The following is a 25,628-nucleotide window of genomic DNA, read 5'->3' on the forward strand; positions in this document are numbered from 1 at the left end:
CGGAAACTCATATGAGGTGATATCAGATGTGATATCAGATCTCATATTCTCTCACGTAATTTCTCACATGACATCTTACATCAGATCTCATGCCCCAATTTTCAGTAGGGATCTGCTTCTGATATTCAATTCACCACACGTACAGAGATCATCGACACTTTTGTTGGTTGACGAACAAAGTTGTAGGTTTTAGGGTTTCTTTCAATTTCAAATCGCGTGAAATGTATCTTCTAAGCAACTTTCTTGCTCTCTCCCAATTTCAAGAGGTAACATGAAAAATTTTAGGACCTTTGAAAATGAAAGACATCCAACCGACCTTTTAAGAAATTGGAATATTTTACTATTTGTAACAAAACCGTGAATCTCTTTTTTTCTCGAATTTAGTTCAACAAAATTTACCGATAATTTATAGTCAATGTATTTGTTCCTGTCAATAATTTATGGTTACCAATATTAAAAATTTTCCAATAATTTAAAATTAAGTCAATAAGTGAGCAAGTGAAGGGGATCCAATACTAAAATTGAATACTCAGTAATATTTAATTTATAACCCTTGAATGATACAAGTTTTAGGAATGACTAATTGGATATTGACTAATCGGATTCTAGATCTCCTTGTTCCTGTAAAACGATTGAATATCTAATTTTCAACAAAGTCATGGAAAAATGTTCTTGAATAATCTCTTAGTTGCTGTTATTTAGGAACAACAGACTCAATCCAATCCAATACAATATTTATTTCTTAGTGCTCCGAACATCACCTCAAAACATGAATATTCAAAAAGAATCCCCGTGTCACAAGTCCTATTACAAAATTCTTGATTTTTACCTTGCGCCGATGGATAACTTCTGTATTCCAGGTTCCATTTCCAACATCCGGATGAGATGTTTTTTGTTTCAGACAGTGCTAACATGAAGTGCAGGAATAATTGCAATAAATAGGTTCCCAAATTTTCAGTCTCAGCATAGGATCCCTTGAGGAGGGTAAAATTGAATCTGGTTCTAAACTTTCGATAAGTTGCAGGATAACTCTGTGATCCAGATTCATAATGAAAAAAAGTTAGCATGCAAGTAAACCCTATTTTAGACCAAGTGATTATTTGCAGGACAACGTGTACTACTAACTGCTATCTAGTTGCAGTTATCACACGCGTTCTTCGGTCTCGTGGAACCCCAGTAAAGTGTAAAGAATGCATTCACTTACTAGTACACATTGCCTTGCAAATAATCACTTTGTCTTCTATAGGATTACTCACTCGCTAACTTTTTTATTATGAATCTGGATCAGAGAGTTATCCTGCACTTTATCGATAGCGTAAAACCAAATTCAATTTTACACTTTTTACGGACTGAAAGCTGAAGACTGAAAGCTTGTGAATCTCCATTTACCGGAATTACTTCTGCATTTCATGTTAGCATTGTCTAGATAAAAAAAAATCTCATTTTGAGATTGGAAATGGAACCCAAAACGCAGAAGTTATTCAGTAGCACGAATTGAAAACCAAGAATTTTATAATGGTTCCTGCAACAAAGGGACTCTTTCCAAATATCCTTGTTACAAGGTGATGTTCGGAGGACTATCAACAAGATATTGTATCGGATTACATTATTTGGAAAAAAATCTTCATGAACTTCGTTAAAAATTAGATATCTATTTATTTTGATGGAACAAGGGACACAATCTTGAACCCGATAAGTCAATATCCTCGTAATAATGTTCTGACATTACTCTGAAACATGATTGTCCTTGAAGCTAATTGTGACGTTAAGGCGTAGTTTTAGAAAGTTGATTTTCAACTTGTGTCACAGGATGTGATCTACGTTCCTGAGTTCTACGCTTCTGATTAGAGTTTCTTTGTTTCGAACCGCACCAACATGAAATACAGAAATCATTTTAATAAATCTGATATTACTTGAATTTTCAATTTGAGTATTGGGTTCCTTTCATTTATTTAATCGAACATCATTGAAAATTTGCGAAATGAACTCTGATAATCATTGGAAAATTTTTAATAGTAGTAGCAATAATTTAATTGATCGGAAAAAATACATTGACTATCGACTATTGATAAATTTTGTTGAACTATTTTCGAAAAAAAACGATTCACAGTTCTATTACAGATAGATAGATATTTAAATTTCTTGACCGCTCGGTTTAATGTCTCATTTTCAAGTGATAAAATTCAATATTACCGCCTGAAATCACAAAAGAGTGAGAAACTTACTTAGTTGCTTGAAAGTGGCGACGATCTTTGTACGAGTGATAAATTGAATAGGCAGATAACAGTGAATATTAGAGATGTAACTATTTTGGCCATATCACCTGTTGATAGAACAAAATTTCATTGTTATTTTTAATTTAAATTTGAAATTCGTCGCGAAGAGACACATTTTTGACTTGTGTGTGAAGCTTGTTGATATGTGCACACATGTGCTGTATGTGGCTATTAATGTGAATTACATTCACTTAGCCATTTTTGAACGGCGGGCCGTTCATTTTTGACGATATGAACTACGTATATCATATTTATAGCGAGAAAATTTAAACAATTTTTAATTTAAACAATTTTTAATTTAAACAAAACAATTTTCGAAATACAGGTGATGAGAGAAATTAATGACACTGTAGTTAGGGCGGCTAGGTGGTCTGGCTCCGTCGTTAATTTTTCAACTCACCTGAAAATTTCGAAATTGTACTCTTCTCTAGCAAATTTTTCTCGCTATAAATATGACACGCGTAGTTTATATCAGCAAAAATGAACGGCCCGCCGTTCAAAAATGGCTAGGTGAATGTAATTCACATTAATAGCCACATACAGCATATGTGTGCACATATCAACAAGCTTCACACACAAGTCAAAAATGTGTCTCTTCGCGACGAATTTCAAATGTAAATACATTCAATGGCACACGAAAACAAAACAATTTTCGAAGTACAGGTGATGAGAGAAATTAATGACACTGTAGTCAGGGCGGCTAGGTGGTCTAGTGGAGTAAGTCTCCGGAATAGCATCTCGAGATACCAGGTTCGATTCCTGGCTCCGTCGTTAATTTTTCAACTCACCTGAAAATTTCGAAATTGTACTCTTCTCTAGTTATTTCTAATGTACGAAATAATAAAAGTGATCAAATAAAGTATTCCCACCTACCCGCTGCGTTTCTTCCAAGCACCCAACATTTAAACAGATTTCTCATTTCAGTCGAATAAAGCCAATTTTCAAAGAGCATTAGCATCAAGTTTCGACCCTTCTTTGAAGAATTAACTTTCCGACTCAATAGCAAATGCTCTCCGAGTCACTATCTCGACTGTTTGAGATTCTAACCTCAAAAATTCGTATGAACTACATCGCCGCCAGAAACACAGTTTGACAGCTGAAACTCGGAGTGGCCAGCCTGACCGAGCAGCCGATAAAACTCTCGCATGCGCATTGACTGTATAATTTCTAGAGATTTTCCCGGGTATACATATGGAGCATTGCATACCAAAACGATCAAGATTCTACGGTGAGGTCTTAGATTTTTGAAATTATTTTTTGTATGAAAGTACATGACAAAAAACTCATTCGGTAATTTTTTCAGAATTTTTCGACCCAGCGGATCTGAGTTTGATTTAAAAACTCCAAAAAAAAACTCCACTTTCTAAAATCTGAAAAAATGCTGAAAAATCTTATAAAATATAAAAAAAAATTTCACGCTTATTAAAAGATGAAGATTTCGTAACTTCAAACGATAAATCGATATTAACGCCACTGTTAAAAATAGTGTGCATTCAAGTTTGACGGTGAATATCTTCTGAACAGTGAGGTATACAAAAAAATTGTAGGAGACCTTTTTTTGTAGAGAATTCAATTTCCTACGAAAATATGATATAAATTTTTTTTTATAAATAGTAGATACCGAGATATGTATTTTTCTTCCTCACCATAAGAAAAAAATAGAAAACTGCGAGGCGGAGGACCTTCCTATTAAAATTAAGAGCTCATACTTGGAGAGAATGTTTTTGAAGTCTCTATCAACGAAGTTTTCGGAGTACAAAGTGAAAAAAAAAATATTTGATTTTTTTGGCCCACCCTAATGCATATATTATACAAAGTACCACATTGCTTGTAACACACTCCCTTAATGTATGCATTGGTAATTTATTATAATATATTCTAGCATCATTTCAAGTTCTTGAAATCAATTGTACATTTTCAACTAATGTTCAAAACATAATAGTTATTATACAGTCAACCGAAAATAAATCTCAAAAAAGACTGAGTTGCGACTTGATTTACACTTCCAGCCAACTGTACAAGTTTGATATAGAGATATTAGACAATTTATTTTTACAGTAAAATCTTATCATTCATATTACATGTATAGCCCTGTGTAAGATCCTGATCTTTGTACATACCAATGTTTGTTAAAAAGTACTCTACTTTAGTCGGACCTGTGGCCTTGGTTAACATATCTACTACCATTTTATTCGTTTCAACAAATTTTAATTCAATCAATTTTCTATCAATTTTTTCTTTTATAGAATAGTATTTTATATTTACAGGTTTTAGGGCATGACTAAACTTAGCATTCTTTCCAAATTCAATGGTGCTCTTATTATCACAGAAAATCAATGTAGGACTTGAATCTTGTAACAATTTTCCTTAGCCAAAGTGCATCAACAGCATCTGATAATGATTGTAGTTCAGCTTCTGTAGATGATTTTGCAATAGTAGATTGTTTTTTGGCTCGCCAGCTAATAGCACTCCCTTGCATCAGGTAAATGTACCCTGTAATTGACTTATAATCAAATTTATCTGATGCATAGCTGGCATCACAATAGCCAAATATTTCAGAATTGCTTTCAGCGTTGAATGTTACACTTATATCTGATGTACCTTTGATATATTTCGTTAGGTTTTTTACTGCCTGCCAATGTTCTTCACCATAGCAGGTATTGAATCTACTTAACAGGCTTATTGCATAGGCAATATCAGGCCGGGTAGCTTGAAATAAGTACATTAGTGATCCAATAGTATTCTGATAAGGTATCATTCGAAGTCTTAATATTTCTTCTGGCGTTTTCTGCCCTATATTAGGTATTAGAATCACTCCTGGATCTATTGGTTTACTTTTCCAACGCAATCGTCTAAACCATATTGTTTTAACATATCTTCTATATAATCAATTTGGTCTAATTTTATAATTTTATTTTTTCTATGTATGGTTATGTTGATGCCTAGCAGTTTTTTTACATTTCCAAGATTCTTTACTTTGAAATGTTGTGTTAAACTATCATAGAATCCCTTGAAGAGTCTTTCATCTTTGTAGAAAACAACCATATCATCTACAAAAATACTTACCATAAAATTGATACCGTTTTCAGTGTTTGAATAATATATACATAAGTCATTCATGGATTTCGTTAGTTTCATTGACCTAAAAATGAGGTCTGGTTTGTTATTCCATACCCTATTAGCCTGTTTAAGACCATAGATGGCCTTTTTTAACTTGCAAACTTTAGATTCATTTCCCGGTGTTACAAATCCTAACGGCTGGGTTACATAAATGTCTCTATCAATTTCACCATTAAGAAACGCTATTGTTACGTCTAAATGTTTAATCTCTAAATCATATCTTGCTGCATTTGCAAACAGCATCTTCAGAGATGAATATCGTACAACTGGTGAAAATATTTCTTCATTATCTATTAGGGTGCTTTTTTTTTGGACTATTTTTTTTTCGGTCCCATCCTGAAATTTTGTTGGAAATACAACAAAAAAAATTCTCCGGAAAGATTGAGCCCTTAATATTAATATTAAGTGCTCGCCCAAGGCATGTAAAGATTTCCCGCTTAAAATACACGTAAACTTTAATTTTTCTCTTTGAAACATATACAGTTCAGAGGCATTCTATGCACGGTGAGTCTTAATATTTTTAAATGAAAAGTTCGAGGACCCCAAAGCTACGATTGGGAATTTGTAATAAATCGTCTCTATAATACATTTTTCATCAACTTGAAATAATCCCCTGGGCCGTTTTTTTTATTTCTTAAAAATTCGTCAAAATTGCTATGTATAATAACTTAAGGGAGCTTTCCAGTGTGACAGCCCGAAAAATCGCTGTTTTTCGCGATTTTTTTTTTTAAAGAAAAAATAATCTAATCGGTCTGGTTTTTTTTTTGTATATTAATTGGGTATTGAAGAATACTAAACAATTTTTTAAAGATCGATTTATTTATTAATTAATATCTATAAAAATGATGAAACAATTGTTGCAGAAAATGCACTTGGATGTTGTGTCCACGTTGGGGGTCACAATTTTGATCTGAAACAAAAAACACAAAAAGATTATTGATCGGTATATAATTGGCTTTCGTGCTATGGAGGCTTTTTTCTTTTTTTTTTTTTTTGCAAAAATGGCGCCGGTTTGAACAAAAAGTATCGATTTTAGCATTTTTTTTGGCAGTTTTTTTTCCAAAAAAATAGGAAGATGTCAAAAAAAAAAAAAAAGCTTCCATAGCACGATAAACAATGACGTTAAGAATATTATGTAAAAAATTCAACTCGATAGCTTTAAAACTCTGCCCTCCAAGTTGGACACCGTTTTGAAAAATGCTGTTTCGAGAAAAACGCGTTCAAAGTTTCAAGTGAGGAAATTTTAGGTAAATCGTTTACTTACGGTCAATCAGCGATGCCAGGTCCGTACAATATCCCTTCTGCTTCTTCGAAAAGATCGTGCTCAATGGATTGTTCAGTCCGACGAGCTGTCCTCGCCTCTTTGCTATCCAGGGACGCCCGGCGGTTTGCTTGGGTGATGCGCGCATTCTTGTACTTAGCGGCGAAATGTGCGGCGCTCGGCCCTATCGTGCATCCCATCGTCTCCAAAATTTTTAAAATTGGGTCGTAACCTTCATTGAAGGTGCACACAGCACACTGCGTAGCGATTTCTACTATCTGCTTGCCGCAGAATACGTGCTTTGGGGCTAGTTGCCACACACAGTCATTGATTGATTTTCAAGAATTTAGCACGCCATCCGCTTGTTTTTTTAAAATTGAGTGCGACAAAAAAATAAGTCGCGCGACTAATTTACGGCTAATTAACGGCAAATTATGCAATAGTCCGAATTCACATTTTCGACAATTGGCGAGCCAAGTTCATGTACGTGCAGGTAGGAACGAGACAATAGAAATAACAGTCGCACGGGCAGACGGCCGACGCGGCAGCTGTAGCGCTCCCTTGCCTTCTTCCAAAAAATGCTGTACAGTAACCGAAATAATCTGAATTTCGGCATGAAAATTTCAGGGAATATTTGGAAGAGTGTATACTATTCGATAAAGCAAAAAAAAAAAAATCGAGTTTTTGAAAATTTCACACTGGAAAGCTCCCTTAAACGCTAAATAAGCTGGTTCATTCTTATGATACGAGTTTGAATAAATATTTAAGTAAGTTAAAGTACTTGCAAATCATTATTGTAATAGTAACATGAATATTTTATTCAAGTATTTTTCAACAATCACTAAAAACTAGCCATATTTATAAAATTAATAAAATAATTTTTTTTTTTGAAAAAGAAATTTTTATTTGAAAAAAGTTACGTAAAATTAATAAAATAATTTTTTTTTTTTTGAAAAAGAAATTATTTTATTAATTTTACGTAACTTTTTTCAAATAAAAATTTCTTTTTCAAAAAAAAAAATTATTTTATTAATTTTACGTAACTTTTTTCAAATAAAAATTTCTTTTTCAAAAAAAAAAATTATTTTATTTTTATTTTAGAAAAAGAAATAAAAATTTCTTTTTCAAAAAAAAAAATTATTTTATTAATTTTATAAATATGGCTAGTTTTTAGTGATTGTTGAAAAATACTTGAATAAAATATTCATGTTACTATTACAATAATGATTTGCAAGTACTTTAACTTACTTAAATATTTATTCAAACTCGTATCATAAGAATGAACCAGCTTATTTAGCGTTTAAGTTATTATACATAGCAATTTTGACGAATTTTTAAGAAATAAAAAAAACGGCCCAGGGGATTATTTCAAGTTGATGAAAAATGTATTATAGAGACGATTTATAACAAATTCCCAATCGTAGCTTTGGGGTCCTCGAACTTTTCATTTAAAAATATTAAGACTCACCGTGTATGGTGTAGTCTAGGACGTCAGTAGGTTTTCTTCGGAATGAAATGCTCTACAAAAGTGCTCATTGCGGTGAAGTCGTAACTCACACCGGCGAAGTCGTACGGGCCACCCAAACCCAATTTTTTCATGAAATTCTTGTTTTTTTGCCCCTATCTCGTAAATGACAAGAGCTACAAAAAAAAAAAAATATTCGACAATCAATAATTCGACAATTTAACTCAATTATTCATGAAAATTCCATACTTCCTCACCTTAAAAGCCCAATATCTCAATAAATATCGATGTTAGCAATTTGGTTTTTTGGAACTTTTTTGTAGGAAATTAAATTTCCTACAAATTTGTTGAATATTTTTTTCTTGTAGCTCTTGTTATTAACGAGATACGGGCAAAAAGACAAGAATTTCATGAAAAAATTGGGTTTGGGTGGCCCGTACGACTTCGCCGGTGTGAGTTACGACTTCACCGCAATGAGCACTTTTGTTCATTTCATTCCGAAGAGCATTTCATTCCGAAGAAAACCTACTGACGGCCTAGACTACACCATAGAATGCCTCTGAACTGTAGATGTTTCAAAGAAAAAAATTAAAGTTTACGTGTATTTTAAGCGGGAAATCTTTACATGCCTTGGGCGAGCACTTAATATTAATATTAAGGGCTCAATCTTTCAGGGAATTTTTTTTGTTGTATTTCCAACAAAATTTCAGGATGGGACCGAAAAAAAAATAGTCCAAAAAAAAGCACCCTATTATCTATGCCTTCTTTTTGTTTGAAGCCTTGATCAACTAGTCTGGCTTTGTATATTGTCTCTCCTTTCATAATTTTCTTTTGAGTAAAGACCCATCTTGTGTTGATTAGATTCGCTCCAGCTGGTAAATCTGTTATCATCCAGGTGTCATGTGAGAGTATGGAGTTATACTCCTTTTCCATCGCTTGTATCCAAAGATCAGCTGTTTTACTATTAATTGCCTGTTTATAGGTCTTAGGAATTTCATTTGATTCTGTTCTTGTATTGAAAGCAGTGTTATAATCTCTGTGCCATATAGGAGTACTTCTTTCCCTTTCAGATCTTCGCAGTTAAAGGTTTAGAGTTTTATTTTCGCATGATACCGGTCTTATAGATGTTGTTGGGCTGGGTGAAATATCTGAATTCTTTTCTCCCGTTTGATGAGAATCTTGTACATCTTGTGGTATAGGTTCTTCAGTGCTTGCATCTTGAAATTCATCGCTGTCATCAGAGTTTTGTTGATCATGAATTACCTCTTCATCGTGAATGGGTAGCATAACAACTGATTTTGAGTTTATTAGGCTGGATTTTTCATCAAAAACAACATTCTGCTGAGTATGAATTTCTTCTCTTTAATATTCCATAATTTATAGGTGTTTGAATTTTTACAGTATCCCATAAATAGACAATCAACAGATCTATTGTCGAATTTGTTGAAAGTCTTAGAGGGAACATGTGCAAATGCTTTGCATCCAAATATTCTTAAGTTAGATAAATTTGGTTTCGTACCATACCACATTTCATATGGAGTTTTTCCATCTAGTACTTCTTTTGGAGATCTGTTAGATAGGTAGGATGCTGTGGCCACTGCTTCTGACCAGAATTTTGTTTGTACATCTGCATCAGCAAGCATACAACGAGCTTTATCTTGTAATACTCTCTTGATTTTTTCAGCTCTTCCATTTGATTATGAGTTGCCGGGTATTGTAGTCTGATGATCAATTCCGTTAGTCTTTAATATTTGCATGAATTTAGCATTAATATATTCTCTGCCATTATCACTTCTGATAGCTCTGACAGTTTTTCCAGTTTAATTTTTAGTATAATTGATAAAATGCTCAAGACAATTGACTGTATCACTTTTTAGTTTGAGTAGATAGATAAAAATCATTCTGGAATAGTCATCATAAATTGTCATGAGATAACGGTGACCTATAAAGTTAGGTTTTATTCCACAGAGATCCGTATGAACGAGATCTAAGATAGCTTGCGCTTTCTGATAATTTTGTGAGAAAGGATTTTTTACTTGTCTGCCATGGATGCATGTCTTGCAGAACTTCCTTGTTGCATTACTGAAGTTTACTCCCTCAACAACATTTTTCAGTTGAGACAGGTATTTCTAGTTGAGATGAGCCAGTCTTCTATGCCAGGTCGACAAGTCAGCTTTGCTGGTGGATGTTGATAACAGAACTTGGTTCTTGTTTTCATGATGAGTTGTTATATTTTTCTGGTCTTTCTTATTACTAGGAGCATTTGATACATTTAGTCTGTAAATTCCATTTGTGATTTGATTTGCAGTCATAATAATTTCGTTGGAATGTTTTACTGTACATTGTTCATGTTCTAATAACACAATAGAACCTTTGTTTACTAGGCAACTTATTGATATTAAGTTTAGGACAAGTTTCGGTACATACAAGACATTTTTTAACATTACCTTACATATTCCATTTGGTGTTTTACAATTAATCATGACATCACCTTCGCCAAATACTTTTACTTGGTTTGAGTCTGCCATGGAAATTTGTTCAATTTTGGAGTGACGCAAATTAATGAATTTCGATTTCACAGTACACATGTGCCTTGATGTGCCTGAATCTAATATCCACAATTGTGACACATCAGCTTGCTTGTTATTAATAGTTAAAAAACTAAGAAGTGTACAGAAAGTTAAATTAACCGACAAAGCTTCACTGTCGGACTCATCATCATCATCTTCATCCTGGTTGTCATCTTCTTGATCCTCGTATTTGGTAGCAAATGCTGCCTTTGTCCCTTTCGACTTCACTGGACAATCTTTGGCATAATAGCCGTGTCGATGACAAATATGACACATTATTTTTCTAAGTGCCGTTTTTGACCTTGACTGACCACTTTTTGCCCGCCAGGAATTTTTGGGGGACGCATGTGAATACATACCTAGTATATCACGTGATTCTGTAGCTTCACGCTGAGCTACTTCTTCAAGGATGCTTTCTTTTACTTTATCAGACGTGATATCCGCTCCTGAATTCTTCAGTGCCATCATCATTGGACGATAATACTCGGGTAACCCCATCAGCAACAGCATAGCAACAATTTTGTCTGAAACTGCCATATTTGAGTTTTTAGCCTGTTCGCTGCATTTAGTTTCTTGGCAATATACTCTTGTACTGTTTCACAGTCTTCTAATTTCTTGATGCACAGATCAGTTAACATATTACTGCCACTGAAAATTGCTTGATCATCATACACAAGTTTCAGTTTTTCCCATATTTGTTTTGCTGAATCTGTCTGAATTCGGTTCAACTGCCATGATCAACCACGATCTTACTTGAATGTTATGATCTTCATCGGTATCTAGATCTCCCGTAGTTGATTGTTTAATAACATTCCAGAGTCTTTCAAGGTGCAAATATGCCTCCATGGACATAGCCCAATCATGATAATTATCTTGTCCAGTCAGTTTCTCAATCGACTGGAATAACGAATTATTTGATCGGGATGCCATATTGTCCTTCAACGGTCGCTGGCCATCACACGCGTCTCTGAGCAAGAAATAAGAGTTCCACTAACTTTGCTCGTGCACTACTCAATTATTGTTTTCCTTGGTAAAGGCCCATAACCTGTTGCAACTAATGCATTGACGACCAAGGGTGGAGGAGTAGAAAATGAATGCACAGAACTAGAACTGACTTGGATGTATTCAAGGTGCCACAGAAATATTAAACTATAAACAGAGTTGTTGTGGAAGCAGAATAACTACTCTGACAACACTCACATCATGACTGACCTAATTCATCAGCTCATTCTTACACCTCTATGACACACTCACACACATACATGCATACATTATACAAAGTATCATATTGCTTGTAACAATATTTATAACACGATCTTACAGCACTACATCACATTTGTGTAACACTTCAGGAAATATATTTGTGAAGCCTCCTTTGCATAGGACTGGTTTATAAATTCGTTTACCTTTTACTTCCGCTGCGTTGAACATACTATTTCTTAACTCACACAGGACGACTTACGGCGAACAATGATGTCCGTTCGTTACCCCGATGCCAAGATATAGAAGTGAGGCCATGCTTACCTGGATCCAATGTTTGCGAATTTAAGTTTAAAAAAGAGTTGTTCAACGTAATAGAGGTAAGAAATAATGATAGTGGTTTTGATCCACAAATTTGCGTGGTGAAAATGAAATATTCATATTTCCCTAAAATCTACAGGTTGTGAAGCAAATCAACGATAATTTCATAGTTGCTGTTGCCCTGAACCAAGATGACATCGCCTTGCTATTGATTGATCAGCATGCGATTCATGAAAGGATTCGTTATGAAGATTTGCTCAAAGGTATTGGTAAATTCGGCATTCGTTGAAGCGTATATTATCAACGTTGTTTAAAATAAAGATAAACACTCAAGTTAACCCTCATACAATGATAAAAGTTTTGCACTGAATAGGTTGGGGCTAGTTGAGCCTGGAACATACAATTTTCTGCAAGGATTCTTTTGCACTCTTTTGTGCACGCTTTGAACTGCCTACCTAACTTCAGTTCTCTGATACATTTCATCCACCACAATTTGAAATCAATCTATCATTGCGTTTCAATACATTTCCATACTCCAATAAATCTCCAAGTGTTATTTTATTCTCATAAATCAAATCATCTGAAACATATGAATCACCAACTTCTATTTCATTATCAATTATGATAAATGCAGACGTGTGTGAGAAAAACCAAGTCACGCTGTATTCCTTAAAGCTATACATCAAAGCGTTGGATTTTTTCTTTTTTTGTATTCACCGTTTCTTACTGCTCAATTGTCATAAATGTTTGAATAATTATCAGTTAATAACTTCAAACATTTTTAACTCAAACCAATCCACTCTCAGATAAAAATTTCCGCGGCGTAATTTATCGATTTCCGCTTAAAGTTTCGAACCTCCATTGCAAACAATCACGGCGGATTTTCGAATTAAAACACAAAATTAAAGATTGATATACAACGCCATTTTACGCTTTTTTTTTTAGATGTAAGCAATACATAAAAGTCTGAAAGTTGTAACGATTTGTTTTTTTATTATTACAATTTACAGCTACATTGGATGAACTATCGACTTTTGTATTCTCAATAGCAAATAGTCAATCTCAATACAAATCATGAACACGTTCAACTACAAGACACAGTCGTTCTCGTACCAAATAAATAAATGAATTAGGGATGTATAATGGTAAAGAAAAGAAATAAGATGTAAAAATAAATTATTAAAAAAAAAACACTCATTCATCCATCCATTCGCTCTCAAGATTAAAATAACGAATAAATAAATCAAAGGTGTATAAATAAAATGGTAAATAGAAATCATTAAAAAATGATTCATTCATTCATCCATTCATTTGCAAGATTTAAAATACACTCCCTACACACAAAATATTCATATAAAAATGTCTTGGTTTTCTTCCCATTCGATTGCGTGCTATTGCGAGTCTATTCCACTTCCTCAAGTCTCCGGCCATCTTTGGTTCTTTACGTTCATGCAACTTTTGTTCTGTCTGTCGTCGTCGAAGCTCGTTTCATAATGTTCATGTTCGTAGATGTATTTTTCAATTCATGTTATTTGACCAGGAAAAGAGAAAGAGAAACCATCACTACCAGACACTGCTATTCGTACGGCGTCTTATCGTCGAATGCTTCCCGCGTTACCGTGAAACCCGTCCCCCACATCATCGTCGCCCCAAACGTCACGTCTGGCTTATCACCGTACTTTTCAACCTTGATTCAATGTGGGTTGAATTTTTATTCACTTATTATTCATTTGTTTTTTAGGATCATTTGAACTGAAACTGAGAGATGTATACAAAATTTCGAAATGTGTCAGTGAAATTCATTTTCAATGGTTCTAACCTTCTAACGAGGTTTTGTATTCTGAATCTGTTGTGGAAAAGAGATTTATTATTCACAAACAGCAATCAGAACTAGCCCTATACCCACAGGAGACGTGAGTTTCTTTACTTACACGTACTATTACACATTATAAAAATAAAATACCAATTTTCAATACCAAAACCTGAACTAAAATTGAATGATTTTCGACACAATGTTGCACGTTTAAAACGTGTTGCAGATTGTAGTCGATACTGCCAGCCGCGACGTACTAGTGCTTGTCAGGCACAGGCCAAGCAATAGAGCAGTAAATAAGTGATTGTGTAACAAAAGTATTAGCAGAATTTCGGCTGTGCCATCACACGAAAGGCAATTTCCAATTGTATTTTGTGTAAGAAAAAAAAAATACATACGAAATCTTTGTTTTTTTAAAAATTACTGCTCTGTCATGTTTGTAGCTTGTAGCGCAATCCCTTCAGATGAAAGTAGTGATTGGCATGTTCTTTACTTGTGCACAAGTCAGGCGCTGTCACATGAATAGTTGTTGCGCAATTGCGATTTCAATTTTTGAATGCCGCATCTTGCAGTGTGTCTGGATACATAATTAACGGTCGGATTTTGAATTTCCTAACAGAGTTTGAAAGTAGAAGTATAATACATCAAAACGTATATTCGAATTTTGCGTTGAAATGCTGCGAAATAGGTACAAAAAATACTTGCAAACGTGACTGAAAACGGACTGGCACGCGAAAGCGGTTGAGTAGTGGGGGTAGAACGGCAGACGTTGAGAAGCGCGTATACCAGGACAATCTCTTGAAACTTAGAAATCAACTGCGGATGCGCCGAATAATTCGGGCTCATTGGTCGGCGAAATCTTCCCGCAACGATATTTTGGTTTGCGAAGCTGGAAGTCAACGTACACAAAATGTGACAAGATTTGTGAATCTCTCGCGCGTAAAGAAGCCGATAGACGTTATGTTATTATTTATTTTCAATTGGCTTGAATTGTCTAAGAAGAATAGTATCGTTGAGCAATACCGTGGTCGATATCAGAAGATATTTAATCGACGCTCTTAAGGCAATAGGTTTGGCTTGTGTGGATGAGTGAGAGATAACAGAGACATAGGTGCGTTCAGCACCTCTTTTGAGTAACTAGATGTAAGTTGGTGTAACGAGTTTGTTGCCTGTGTGTATCAGTACAAACCATTGGAAGCGACGTATACTTGAACAAATACAGTTTCTGTTATACACAAAATTAACCTGTTCCTAAACAAAAACTCATCAAGTTTGCGAACCTATTTATTACAATTATTTCTGCACTTTACGTTAGCACTGTCTGAAACAGAAAAAATCTCATCTGGATGTTGGAAATTGAACCTGGAATACAGAAGTTATCCAGTGGCACGCGGTGAAAATCAAGAATTTTATAATGGTTCCTGCGACATAGGGATTCTTTTTGAAAATCCATGTTACAAGGTGATATTCGGAGTACTATGAAGTAGATATTGTATCGGATTGGATTGAGTTTATTGTTCCTAAATAACAGCAACTAGGAGATGATTTGAGAATATGTTTTCATGACTGTGTTAAAAATTAGATATTCATCTGTTTTAAAGGAACAAGGGACACATCTTGCATCTGATTTAAGACGTGTATCATTTAAGGGTTAATAAATCAAATATCACAGAATATTCAATTTTAGTATTGGGTCCCTTCGCTTATTGAATCGGACATTGTCGTAAAGTTGTAAAATAAACTCTGATAATTATTGGAACATTTCTAGTATTATTAACAATAATTTATTAATCGGAACAAATACATTCACTATAAACTATTAGTATATTTGGTTGAACTAAATTCGAGAAAAAAGAGATTCACAATTTTGTTACCGATAGCAAGATATTCCAATTTCTTGAAAGATTGGTTTGATGTCTTTCATTTTCAAAAGTCGTAAAATTTAATGTTACGTCCTGAAATTACGAGAGAGCGAGAAAGTTACTTAGAAGATACGTTTCACGCGATTCGAAATTGAAATAAACCCTAAATCCTACAACTTTTTTCGCCAACCAACTAAAGTGGCGATGATCTGTGTCCGTGTGATGAATTGGATAGGAGGAGCACATATCAGTGAATAGCAGAGATGCAATTATATTAGCTTTATTTCCTGCCGATAGTAAAAAATTTAATTGTTATTTCTAATGTATGAAATCATAGAAATGATTGAATAAAGTGAGCCCACCTACCTGCTTCGTTTCCTCCAAACACCCTACATTCAAACAGATTTTTTATTTCAGTCGAAGAAACGAATTTTCAAAGAGTGTATATTGTCCCGGAATATAGTAATACAAAAAATTCTCTATTGTTTGGCCTAACAATTCAGAGAACAAAACACTACAGCAAACGTCAGGCAGGAGCGGGGGAAGGTATAAAATATCTAGTTCGCTGTTCATGCGTTATCAGTCGATCAACATTGCATTTCGGCATGTTATTCGAAATTTCAAATTGAATATGACCAATCGTATTGCTTTATTTGCAAGAGCCTGGAGGGCTATGAAAGCTACGTGGCCGCCGCTTAGTACCCGCCTCGCCCTCATGTGGTCCCTAAATAGCTTCGTAGCACCCCCCACCCGTGTCTCCTAAATGAACGACTTGGTTTATAAACGTTTCCTAAGTGTATTATGATAAATGTTCAAGAAGTGACAAGGCATGTGGAATTGTAATCACCGACCCCGAAAACCCTCTTCCCATACTTTTAAATCAATCAAAATCGTTTTGTTGTCGTAGAATCGGTCATTTAAAGTGTACAGCCGCCATATTGTGTCCGCCAATTTGAATTTTGCAAAATCTGAAAACGGATTCGTAATCAGCGACTCTAAAAACCCCCGCCTACCAAAAATCGTAAGGATACTCTTAAAACTATCTTCAACAATACATTTTTTCTAAAAAAAGTGCTATTTTTCAGAATTTGTTAATTTATATAAAAAAATTAACGGAACATAAAAACAATTTAGACATAAACTTTGATCCTTTAACATATCAAGATCACAAAATTACAAAAAAAAAACCCGGTTAAATCGAATAAAACTACTCTAAAATCGTAAAAACGTGTTTAAAACAGGTGGCATTCTGGAATGCCACTATGCCACTAAGGGTCAAGACCAGCATCCCATAATAAATGCAACCCATCAAGTAAAGCCGACGGTTAAATGGCGAAAGCCACCCAAGATAAGGCCGCGGTCCATTGACGTGTTCTCCAAGCGGCTTTCGCAACACAAAATGCACACAGTTATTCAGAGTAACCTTCAACTTCTTCTCAAGACTTTGATTTACGTTGGTAACAGCCACCGCCCAGTAATCAAAAATAGGGAGCACCAAACTAGTTACTAATTGACGCTTTAACGTAACGTTCAAGTCATTAACCGACTGACGACGACGATATAGCACTTTCGACACTGATTTACAAGTCTTACCAACCTGATCAACCCACGATAGTCTCTGGTCAATTAAAACCCCGAGGTATTTGAAACTAACAACGTACTCAATATTTTCATTACCCAAAACAATACTCGGTATCTGATCCAGCTTGACCAAGTTAACATTGAACGGACTGCCTAATATCGTAGCCGTTGTCTTGGTGGCATTAATCTTTAGCTCATTTAATCGACACCACTCCGCCACCGCAGCAAGATCTTCATTCGTCCTTCCAATTGCATTATCTAAGTCAGTAATTTTACATGTTAAATAGATAACACCAGCATCTGCAAAAAAGAGATAACTGCAATATCGTAGACACGTAAGAAGATCATTGATAAACAGTGAGAATAATAGCGGGCCAAGAACACTTCCCTGACTCACTCCTGCAAGGCAATTACTCCATGTAGACAGCTCTGCACCATCTCTCACAGCATGTCTTCTTCCAGTCAAATACCAATATACCCAGTGAATAACTTCAATCGAGAATCCAAGATTACAAAGTTTAGTCAGCAACAGCAAGTGATCAACAGAATCAAATGCTTTCGTTAAGTCCAAATACACTGCTATAGTGACCAACTGCTCATCAATACCAAACCTAATATCATCAACAAACTTTAAAACAGCAGTTTGCGTACCCATTTCGGGCCGAAACCCAGTCTGACGTTGATCCAGCACATCGTAGTCATTTAGATATTTAATGATCTGATCAAGCACAATACGTTCACAGATCTTTGACATCGCACAAAAAATGATAATGATAATAATAATAATAATAGACATGATAATAATAAAAAATTGTATGCATGGAGTCCACGCACGACAGAAGTGAAACTTATTGCTGATTGATTGTAAATAGAGATGCATTATTAGTATTTTTTTATTCGAGAAGAAATAATAATTGGTAATAGTGAGAATGCGGGTATGATCTGAAATGAAAAATGTGGTAGCACCAATGATTAGCCGTTACGAAAACTGAGGAATACACAAACATGGGCAGCGTTAAGAAAATTCAGTAGCATCACTGCGCGTCATTTCTACCCCTCCCCTGCCTTTCCCCTTCCCGTTCGATCGCTCACGCATGCATCGGAATGGCGTCACCGCGGAGGCACTCTACTCCTCTCCCGGTCACCCCAACTCGCACCTAGTCATTCCCTTACGCGGTCTTAATTTTCATAACGCCAGAAAAGTATTGCCCTCTCAGCAAGGAAGTTTCACTTTAATACGCACATAATGTAGAGGTCCGGTGTCAAGGAAAGAGTATTAAAATGTGTTTTATTATTTAAGGCACGTGACCAGTCTTCCGAGCGTACAGATATATTGTGATGAACATAGACTAGATATTCGTATATATAATATAGATGGATAGAGAACTCACAACTTATTTTAGGGTCTACTTAATAACAAATTAGATTGTCCGACTCAACACATGACCATTTCAATTCATACATTTAGTATTGTTCAACTCATGATTGGAATGTTGTCCGCACTTTTCAACTTTTTCATAAAATGATATGACTTTCAGGTTACACCGTCGAAAACCAGAGATTGTTTACATCTACCAAACTGACCATACCAATGATTATTGATGACCTGCCAAGCCATTTTTCGGAGCAAATTGCAATACATCTAAAAAAAATAGAAGCATTTGGCATTGGGCTGAATTTAGAAAACAGGGATCGTTTAGTTGTAACAAGTATACCAACATGCTTTGACAGAATAATGTTGAATCATAGTCGTACTGAATTGGAGCATACAGTTCGAAAGCTTCTGTTCGAGATATTGGATAATTTGGACTGCAACTATATGCCAAATGCTAATCTACCAATGGTTATTCACCAAGCCATTGCAACGGAAGCTTGTCACGGTACCGTAACTTATTCTATTTATAGTTTATTCAAATCCATATCATGTTACCTTCTTGCTGACCATTTTGAAAGTTAGATATGTAATAATCAGATATTTTCGGGACGATCAGTGTCCTAATTTTGAAAATCATACCTGATAGATATACGTCATTTGAAATTTATTTTACCGGTCCCTGAGATCCGGCTAATTATGCAAAAAATTGCGCATGGTTTAATATTCTCCATAATCGTTCATTCATAGCTTTTCAATGTAGGCGCCTTCTAATGACTAAAATCATGATTTTTCAGTTTTTTCACATTAGTTTATTTGTAGCCGGACTACTTTGTCTATAGAGATCATCGAATGTAATATCTTAATCCGTGTTGGTTTATGTTGGATATCTTTACCTTTCTGTGTAGCCCCATAAGTCGGTTCGTAATAATCTAAAAATGTTTTTAGGAGCAATAAAGTTCGGAGAAAAGCTGGACATCGACCAATGCACCAAACTTCTTCAATCCTGGATACATACGAAGGCACCAAGTCGATGTGCCCATGGTCGTCCGTGTGTGATTTTACTGTTGAAGCTCAAGCAATCAGAGATCCAAATGCCAATTTTAAAGGTAAAGAATTAATTATTGCATAAAATGATTTCCTCACCTAGGTACTGTTAAATTTGCTCAGTGCTGTAGGAGGATTAAATATTCGGGAATAATAAAAATGCACACGTATTTATTAGTGGAAAATATAGTAATGTAATATTCGTTTATTCTTTGATTGCTCTGAACAACGTTCTTCATAAGACTAACGAGTAGACGAGAGATCACACATCTCTCGGCTACTCTCACGCTTCTATCCGTGACATTAGTTCGCACATGTTTCGCCCAATCATGTGTGTGCTCGCGTAAGAGCGCACTTCTTTAAAAAATGTTTGACAACCTTTATTCAACAGGTGAGGGATTCTCCGTCAACTCGGCTACTTTTTTTTCGCCCATCTCAGATCTGCCCCATAATTGGGTTTATCAAAGTACTACTAAAAGGTACTCTATGTGAATTTTTTCAGATTTTTTAATTCATTATTTGAGAAATTGCCGTTTTTTTTCAAATGAATATATCTCGGAAACTTGAAGTAACTGAAAAAAAATGACTCCACATAAAAGTTGTAGTTTCTTGTTAGCTTTCAAGAGAAATTTTAGAGAAAAATTTTTACGTTCCGGTAACGCTGATTTTTTACCAAAAAAGGAAGAAATTATTTTTTTTATTCAAAAAGGACCCTTTTTTTTGGCTGAAAAAATTAGAGTCTTCCAATATGTGTGACAATATCGCCAAAAAAACGCCAGAGTGGCACGGATCGAGGTTTTAGGATAAAAAAATGAAGTCTTACAAATTCGGTCGAGGTTCCGGTATAAAAAAATTAATTTGTAACTTCTTCATTTTTTTTACCCTAGAACCTCGATCCGTGCCACTCTGGCGATTTTTTTGGCGATATTGTCACACATATTGGAAGACTGTGTAATTTTTTCAGCAAAAAAAAGGGTCCTTTTTGAACAAAAAAAATAATTTCTTCCGTTTTTGGTAAAAAATGAGCGTTACCGAAACGTAAAATTTTTTTCACAAATTCCTCTCGAAAGCTAACAAAAAACTACAACTTTTATGTAGAGTCATTTTTTTCAGTTACTTCAAGTTTCCAAGATATATTCATTTGAAAAAAAACACGGCAATTTCTCTAATTATGAATTAAAAAATCTGAAAAAACTCACATAGCGTACCTTTTAATAGTACTTTGATATAACTAATTATAGGGCAGATCTGAAATGGTCGGAAAAAAAGTGGCCGAGTTGACGGAGAATCCCTCAGGTACAACTCCGTAGCGATTTTTGCCATGTTTCACTTTTTTTTCTTGTTATTGACAAGTGAAATTGAATGATTATTCCTATTGGTGGTTGTGAATTCATGCCAGGGGTATTGAAAATTTTCTTGTAACAATACAAATTTATAATATTTCTTACGATAATTTATTCACTCACTAATTACAGCATGATGTACTGTTGTGACACCTTAAACTGCATGAATTACCACTTTTTGGGTATGCACATTTCTTTGTTTGACGCTTTCGCATTTTGCTTTTCTAAATTTGCATTTTCTGCATTTTGAAATTCCGTAATTCTAACAGCGTTACAATTTTCTTTGAATCTCACATGAAAACCACTTTCGCGAAAATACCACGTTTTCATGACTTTTTATTGCAGCGGCTTAATGTTTTAAAACAAATTTTCACTGACTATTTCACTACATGTTACAATCATTCTCTGCAATTTCCAGAAATCCGTAATTTTTTTTTTCCTAGTAAGAGCAGGAACTCAACTTTTTGGCATCTTTTAAATCAACAGTGACGGTAATACTCAACTCTACTGAAGTGATAAAGTTGACTCACTTCACTGATTAATGACATTTCATATTCAAGTTCCGTAAGCAATACTGAACTTACATGAACTTCTACGAAGTATTAACAAATTACGTAGTGAAAAAAAATTTAACGAACTACCATGTTGTTCGAATTTGATTGTTAACTTTCCAGTGTAAAGAGTATAAAAGGCTGGTACAAAGAGGGCACTTATGGAAAACACTTGATAACGGTTATTCGAACGACATTTTATCATTCTTACTGACTGAATGATGATTCGTCAGAATTGATCATAAGATTATTTATTTATGTCGAGGTTTCGATCTTCAGGTTACAGTAACAAAATAAAGATAAATTAAATATTGTGTAACTACTAATGTCCGACCGCACCTTCGACTTCGGCTTCAGCCACCTTCGATCGCATCTTCAAAAAGCAGCCAAAGGTTTGGCCGAAGCCGAAATTTTCTATCAGCCCCCGATAATGAATGAACTTGTACAAACGCGCACGAGTTGCGCGCTGAGTTATACTGTTATCTTATTTCATTTCAATACAGAAATAAATATACGAATCTTACTCATTGTCTGTACTTCTTTTATTACTACTATTGTGGCGATGATTGTAAACAGACACTCAAGTGTGTCTACGCCCTCTATACATGTACACGACGAGGAGCACGCCGGCCAGGGTCGCTCCTGACTTTGTATGAAGCACGTGAAAAGTAAAGAGGTATAGAATATTACCGACCCCTCGTGTATTTATTACAACTATCCTGCATAATAACAAATAATTTCTACACAATTTGTATCGATATTATTATAGTTTTTAGCCAGTATTATAGAATTTGTATCCGTGATTGATCGACTTACTCGCGATCACGGATAGGCTTCCGCTGGTTCCGGATTGGATTCCCGTGTTGTCCGTTAATTTTTCTTATCAATAATTTCTTTCGTTTTTTCTTCGCATATTATATCCTGACTGGTTTCAAAATTAATATCTAAAATGACACACCTTGATTTGAACCGTGTTTGGTGACTAGTGCTGTCTTTGTCTGATCCACGATCCCACATACGAACCCCTCACTCGTGCGTGCTCGTGCCATCGAAAGTATGAACCTTGCAACGAACCTAATGGCGACCTGTGAACTACTGATGTGTTTCCAATAAGTGATATACATTTTTCACTGGAGCTACCAGACCTGTATGAAAGACCATGTACAAGAGCGTTGTGTTGGCGGCTTACTGAAAAAAATGGCCGCCCGAACATGAATTCCCTTTTCGCAGGGAACTAGGTAGCCGGTGAAATGTGTCCAACTTTTCTTAATACTATCGCCGTTAGTGCGTTTCGTTACACCAAATTTCGCGTTTAATTTTTCGCACAGACTTCTGAATCAATCTCTCTTCAATCAATCTTTATGAAAGACAGGATTTTAGACTTATTTTATTGAGTTTTCGTTGTCTACAAACAGAGTTGTTTCGTTTTTACATGAATATTCAATACCTAAAAGAAGTTTAAGCAAACACACCAACTCTCGTGTCGCAGTTGATGTGGCTACATTCTCCCCTTCTGTTGTCCTAAGTGTTACTATTTTATGCCTTTGAGAAGACCACGTGATCACCCCATTTGCCAGACAGAAAACGTACCCCGTTGTTGATCTCCTTGTCTCTATGTTGCCCGCATAATCGGAATATTGGATGTGATTCGGTATCTGTAATTCTATATTCGATGATAAGATTAACAGTTCCACATAAATGTGCAAATATTCTTTTTGCAGCCCTTTAAAGATCACGCGAGTTCTTATTTAAATACTTATTGATTGTGTTTACCGCAAAAGTTATATCTGGACGCGTTACTGTTGCTGGAAAGATCAACGAGCCCTTGCGATACAGCATACTGATCAATTTTTCTTTCCTTTCCTCGTACGGCACTAGTATAACATGCAGGTCTGCCGGTATACTTACAGCTTTCGCGTCTGTCATTCGAAATTTTTCAATTATCTTCTGCGTGTATGCACTTTGATGAATCCCGACAAATATACTTGAGTCACGAACATTTATTGGAAACGTTTTACTCACTTGTGAGTGAAACAATATTCACTCAATCCAACAAATCCTCTTTCTCTGTGTAGAAATGTAATTTTTTTCAGTCGGCTTTGTCCTGCCCTCTCGCTTTCCTCTCCTTTTCAGCGAAGCTACACTGCATGCAGTTTTCTCTTACTCGGCTTAATACAGTAATGGTAGCTACCCACTTTTCTTGAGGAGGTAGGTGAGCGGAACAGTTTTCTCTACTTTCGCCTTTACACGTATAAATGATTTCCGTGGACAAAATTTTCCGCTATTAGAATTTAGTTGAAGGTGTATTCATACTTCACAATCAGCGGCTCTAGAATTTATTTAAAATATAATTACATTTAATATCCATCTGGCTCCAAAAACCGGTTGGAGTCAGAATAGAATTCTTAGTGTATTCAAGAACAGCCATTCTGATTTCGCGCCTAAAATCTAATCTGGCACATACATGTTGTAAGAAACAATATTTTTCTTGATAATGACAATCTGAAGTCATGAGAAGTTATTTGATGCCAAATATTCAAATCGAATGAAATTTTGTTATTCGTTTAATATCTTATAATTTCCAAGCTTTTAGCCTATGAAAATTACTTGTACGTCTGTAACATATGTATTTCAAAAAAAAAAAAAAAACACATCTGATCACCACTTAATTATCATGCGAATCGACAAAATTCGATAAAATACAAAATCAAAACGATAAAAGTTGACGAAAGCAGTTGTAGTTTATTATTCACATTCATATTGGTATAACTAACATAAAGGCTTCGGTCATGCAGTAGATTTTTCCTACTAAAGTAAAGGAAGTTAGAAAATCATAGAATTTATTTAGTCTGTTCCAAGCGTTAGAAAAATTCTGTTAGGACAAAGTCACCAAAAGTGTGGATTCTTATATTCTTTTAAAATATGTCCAATACAGCAAGGCTTTTTTCAATAAATGGATACATTGTACATAATCTGAACAAACATTATCTTAAGAATGAATTACACGGGGTGGTCGATTTTAACCGTCTCAAGTAAATATCCGTAGAAACGGAAATAGATGTAAAAAACGTTTTTCACTAAACTTAATGCGTCTACTTGAGGATTCTGCCATTTTACAGATCTTATAAGTAACATTTGATTTTAGATAGGGAACACGTTTTTTGGGCATCAGTAGCTCATAGCGATAGCACAGACGTATTCAGACACGTAAAAAAGAATTGTTTTTGAATGTACTTTTTTAATAATTGTTCACCTCAATTTCTACACGTATTCATTGCCCGTGCTAAAAACTTCTTGTGGATACAAAATTGGCAACTTTGAAACGATATAACATAATTATAACAGCAAACTCCGTGAGTGTCTATCCGTTCGTCCATTTATCTGGAAAGTTTCCAAAATTTCCACAATTTCTCCGAGCATAACTACGATTGTCTTAAGCGTGGATTACGTTACCCAGGATTCGAAATTGATGCTTTTGTTTTTGTTATTACTACTATCATAACTATATTCATTATTTTCCGAAAACGAGAGGCAATCGAAACGATCAAATCTGTGACACCCGAGAGTCTACGATAACTAGGGTTTCAAAGAATTTGTGGCTCTCATAAGGTTAAAATAATTCAAGCTTCAAGTGGGGAGTGGCATTTTCGAAACCATAACACTGAAGTCCCGAATTGGAACGCAAAAGATAATTGTAGTACTCTGAAGGTTAGAATAAATGAAGCTACAAGTTATCTGTGGTCCTCCAAAGGCCTGAATGAATCAAGCCGTAGGTGTCACCTATTTTGGAAAAACATTTTCAAAACGCAGAAGTCACCGGACGAGATTTTCTGTAAAATGAAGAAA

General features: G+C 35.0%; 1 protein-coding gene across 1 annotated transcript in view; it reads left to right on the forward strand.

The window, feature by feature from the left end:
• The window catches only part of LOC124308867 (DNA mismatch repair protein MutL-like), a 75,708-nt gene that overhangs the window by 10,576 nt on the left and 39,504 nt on the right, over window positions 1-25,628 (forward strand). The window contains exons 3-6 of the mRNA XM_046772026.1: window positions 12,145-12,272; window positions 12,353-12,476; window positions 19,008-19,349; window positions 19,790-19,950. Coding sequence (XP_046627982.1) covers window positions 12,145-12,272; window positions 12,353-12,476; window positions 19,008-19,349; window positions 19,790-19,950 — 755 coding nt within the window. The remainder of the gene's footprint in view (window positions 1-12,144; window positions 12,273-12,352; window positions 12,477-19,007; window positions 19,350-19,789; window positions 19,951-25,628) is intronic.

Source organism: Neodiprion virginianus, chromosome 1 (assembly GCF_021901495.1).
Source record: "Neodiprion virginianus isolate iyNeoVirg1 chromosome 1, iyNeoVirg1.1, whole genome shotgun sequence".
In the NCBI taxonomy this organism is placed as follows: domain Eukaryota; kingdom Metazoa; phylum Arthropoda; class Insecta; order Hymenoptera; family Diprionidae; genus Neodiprion; species Neodiprion virginianus.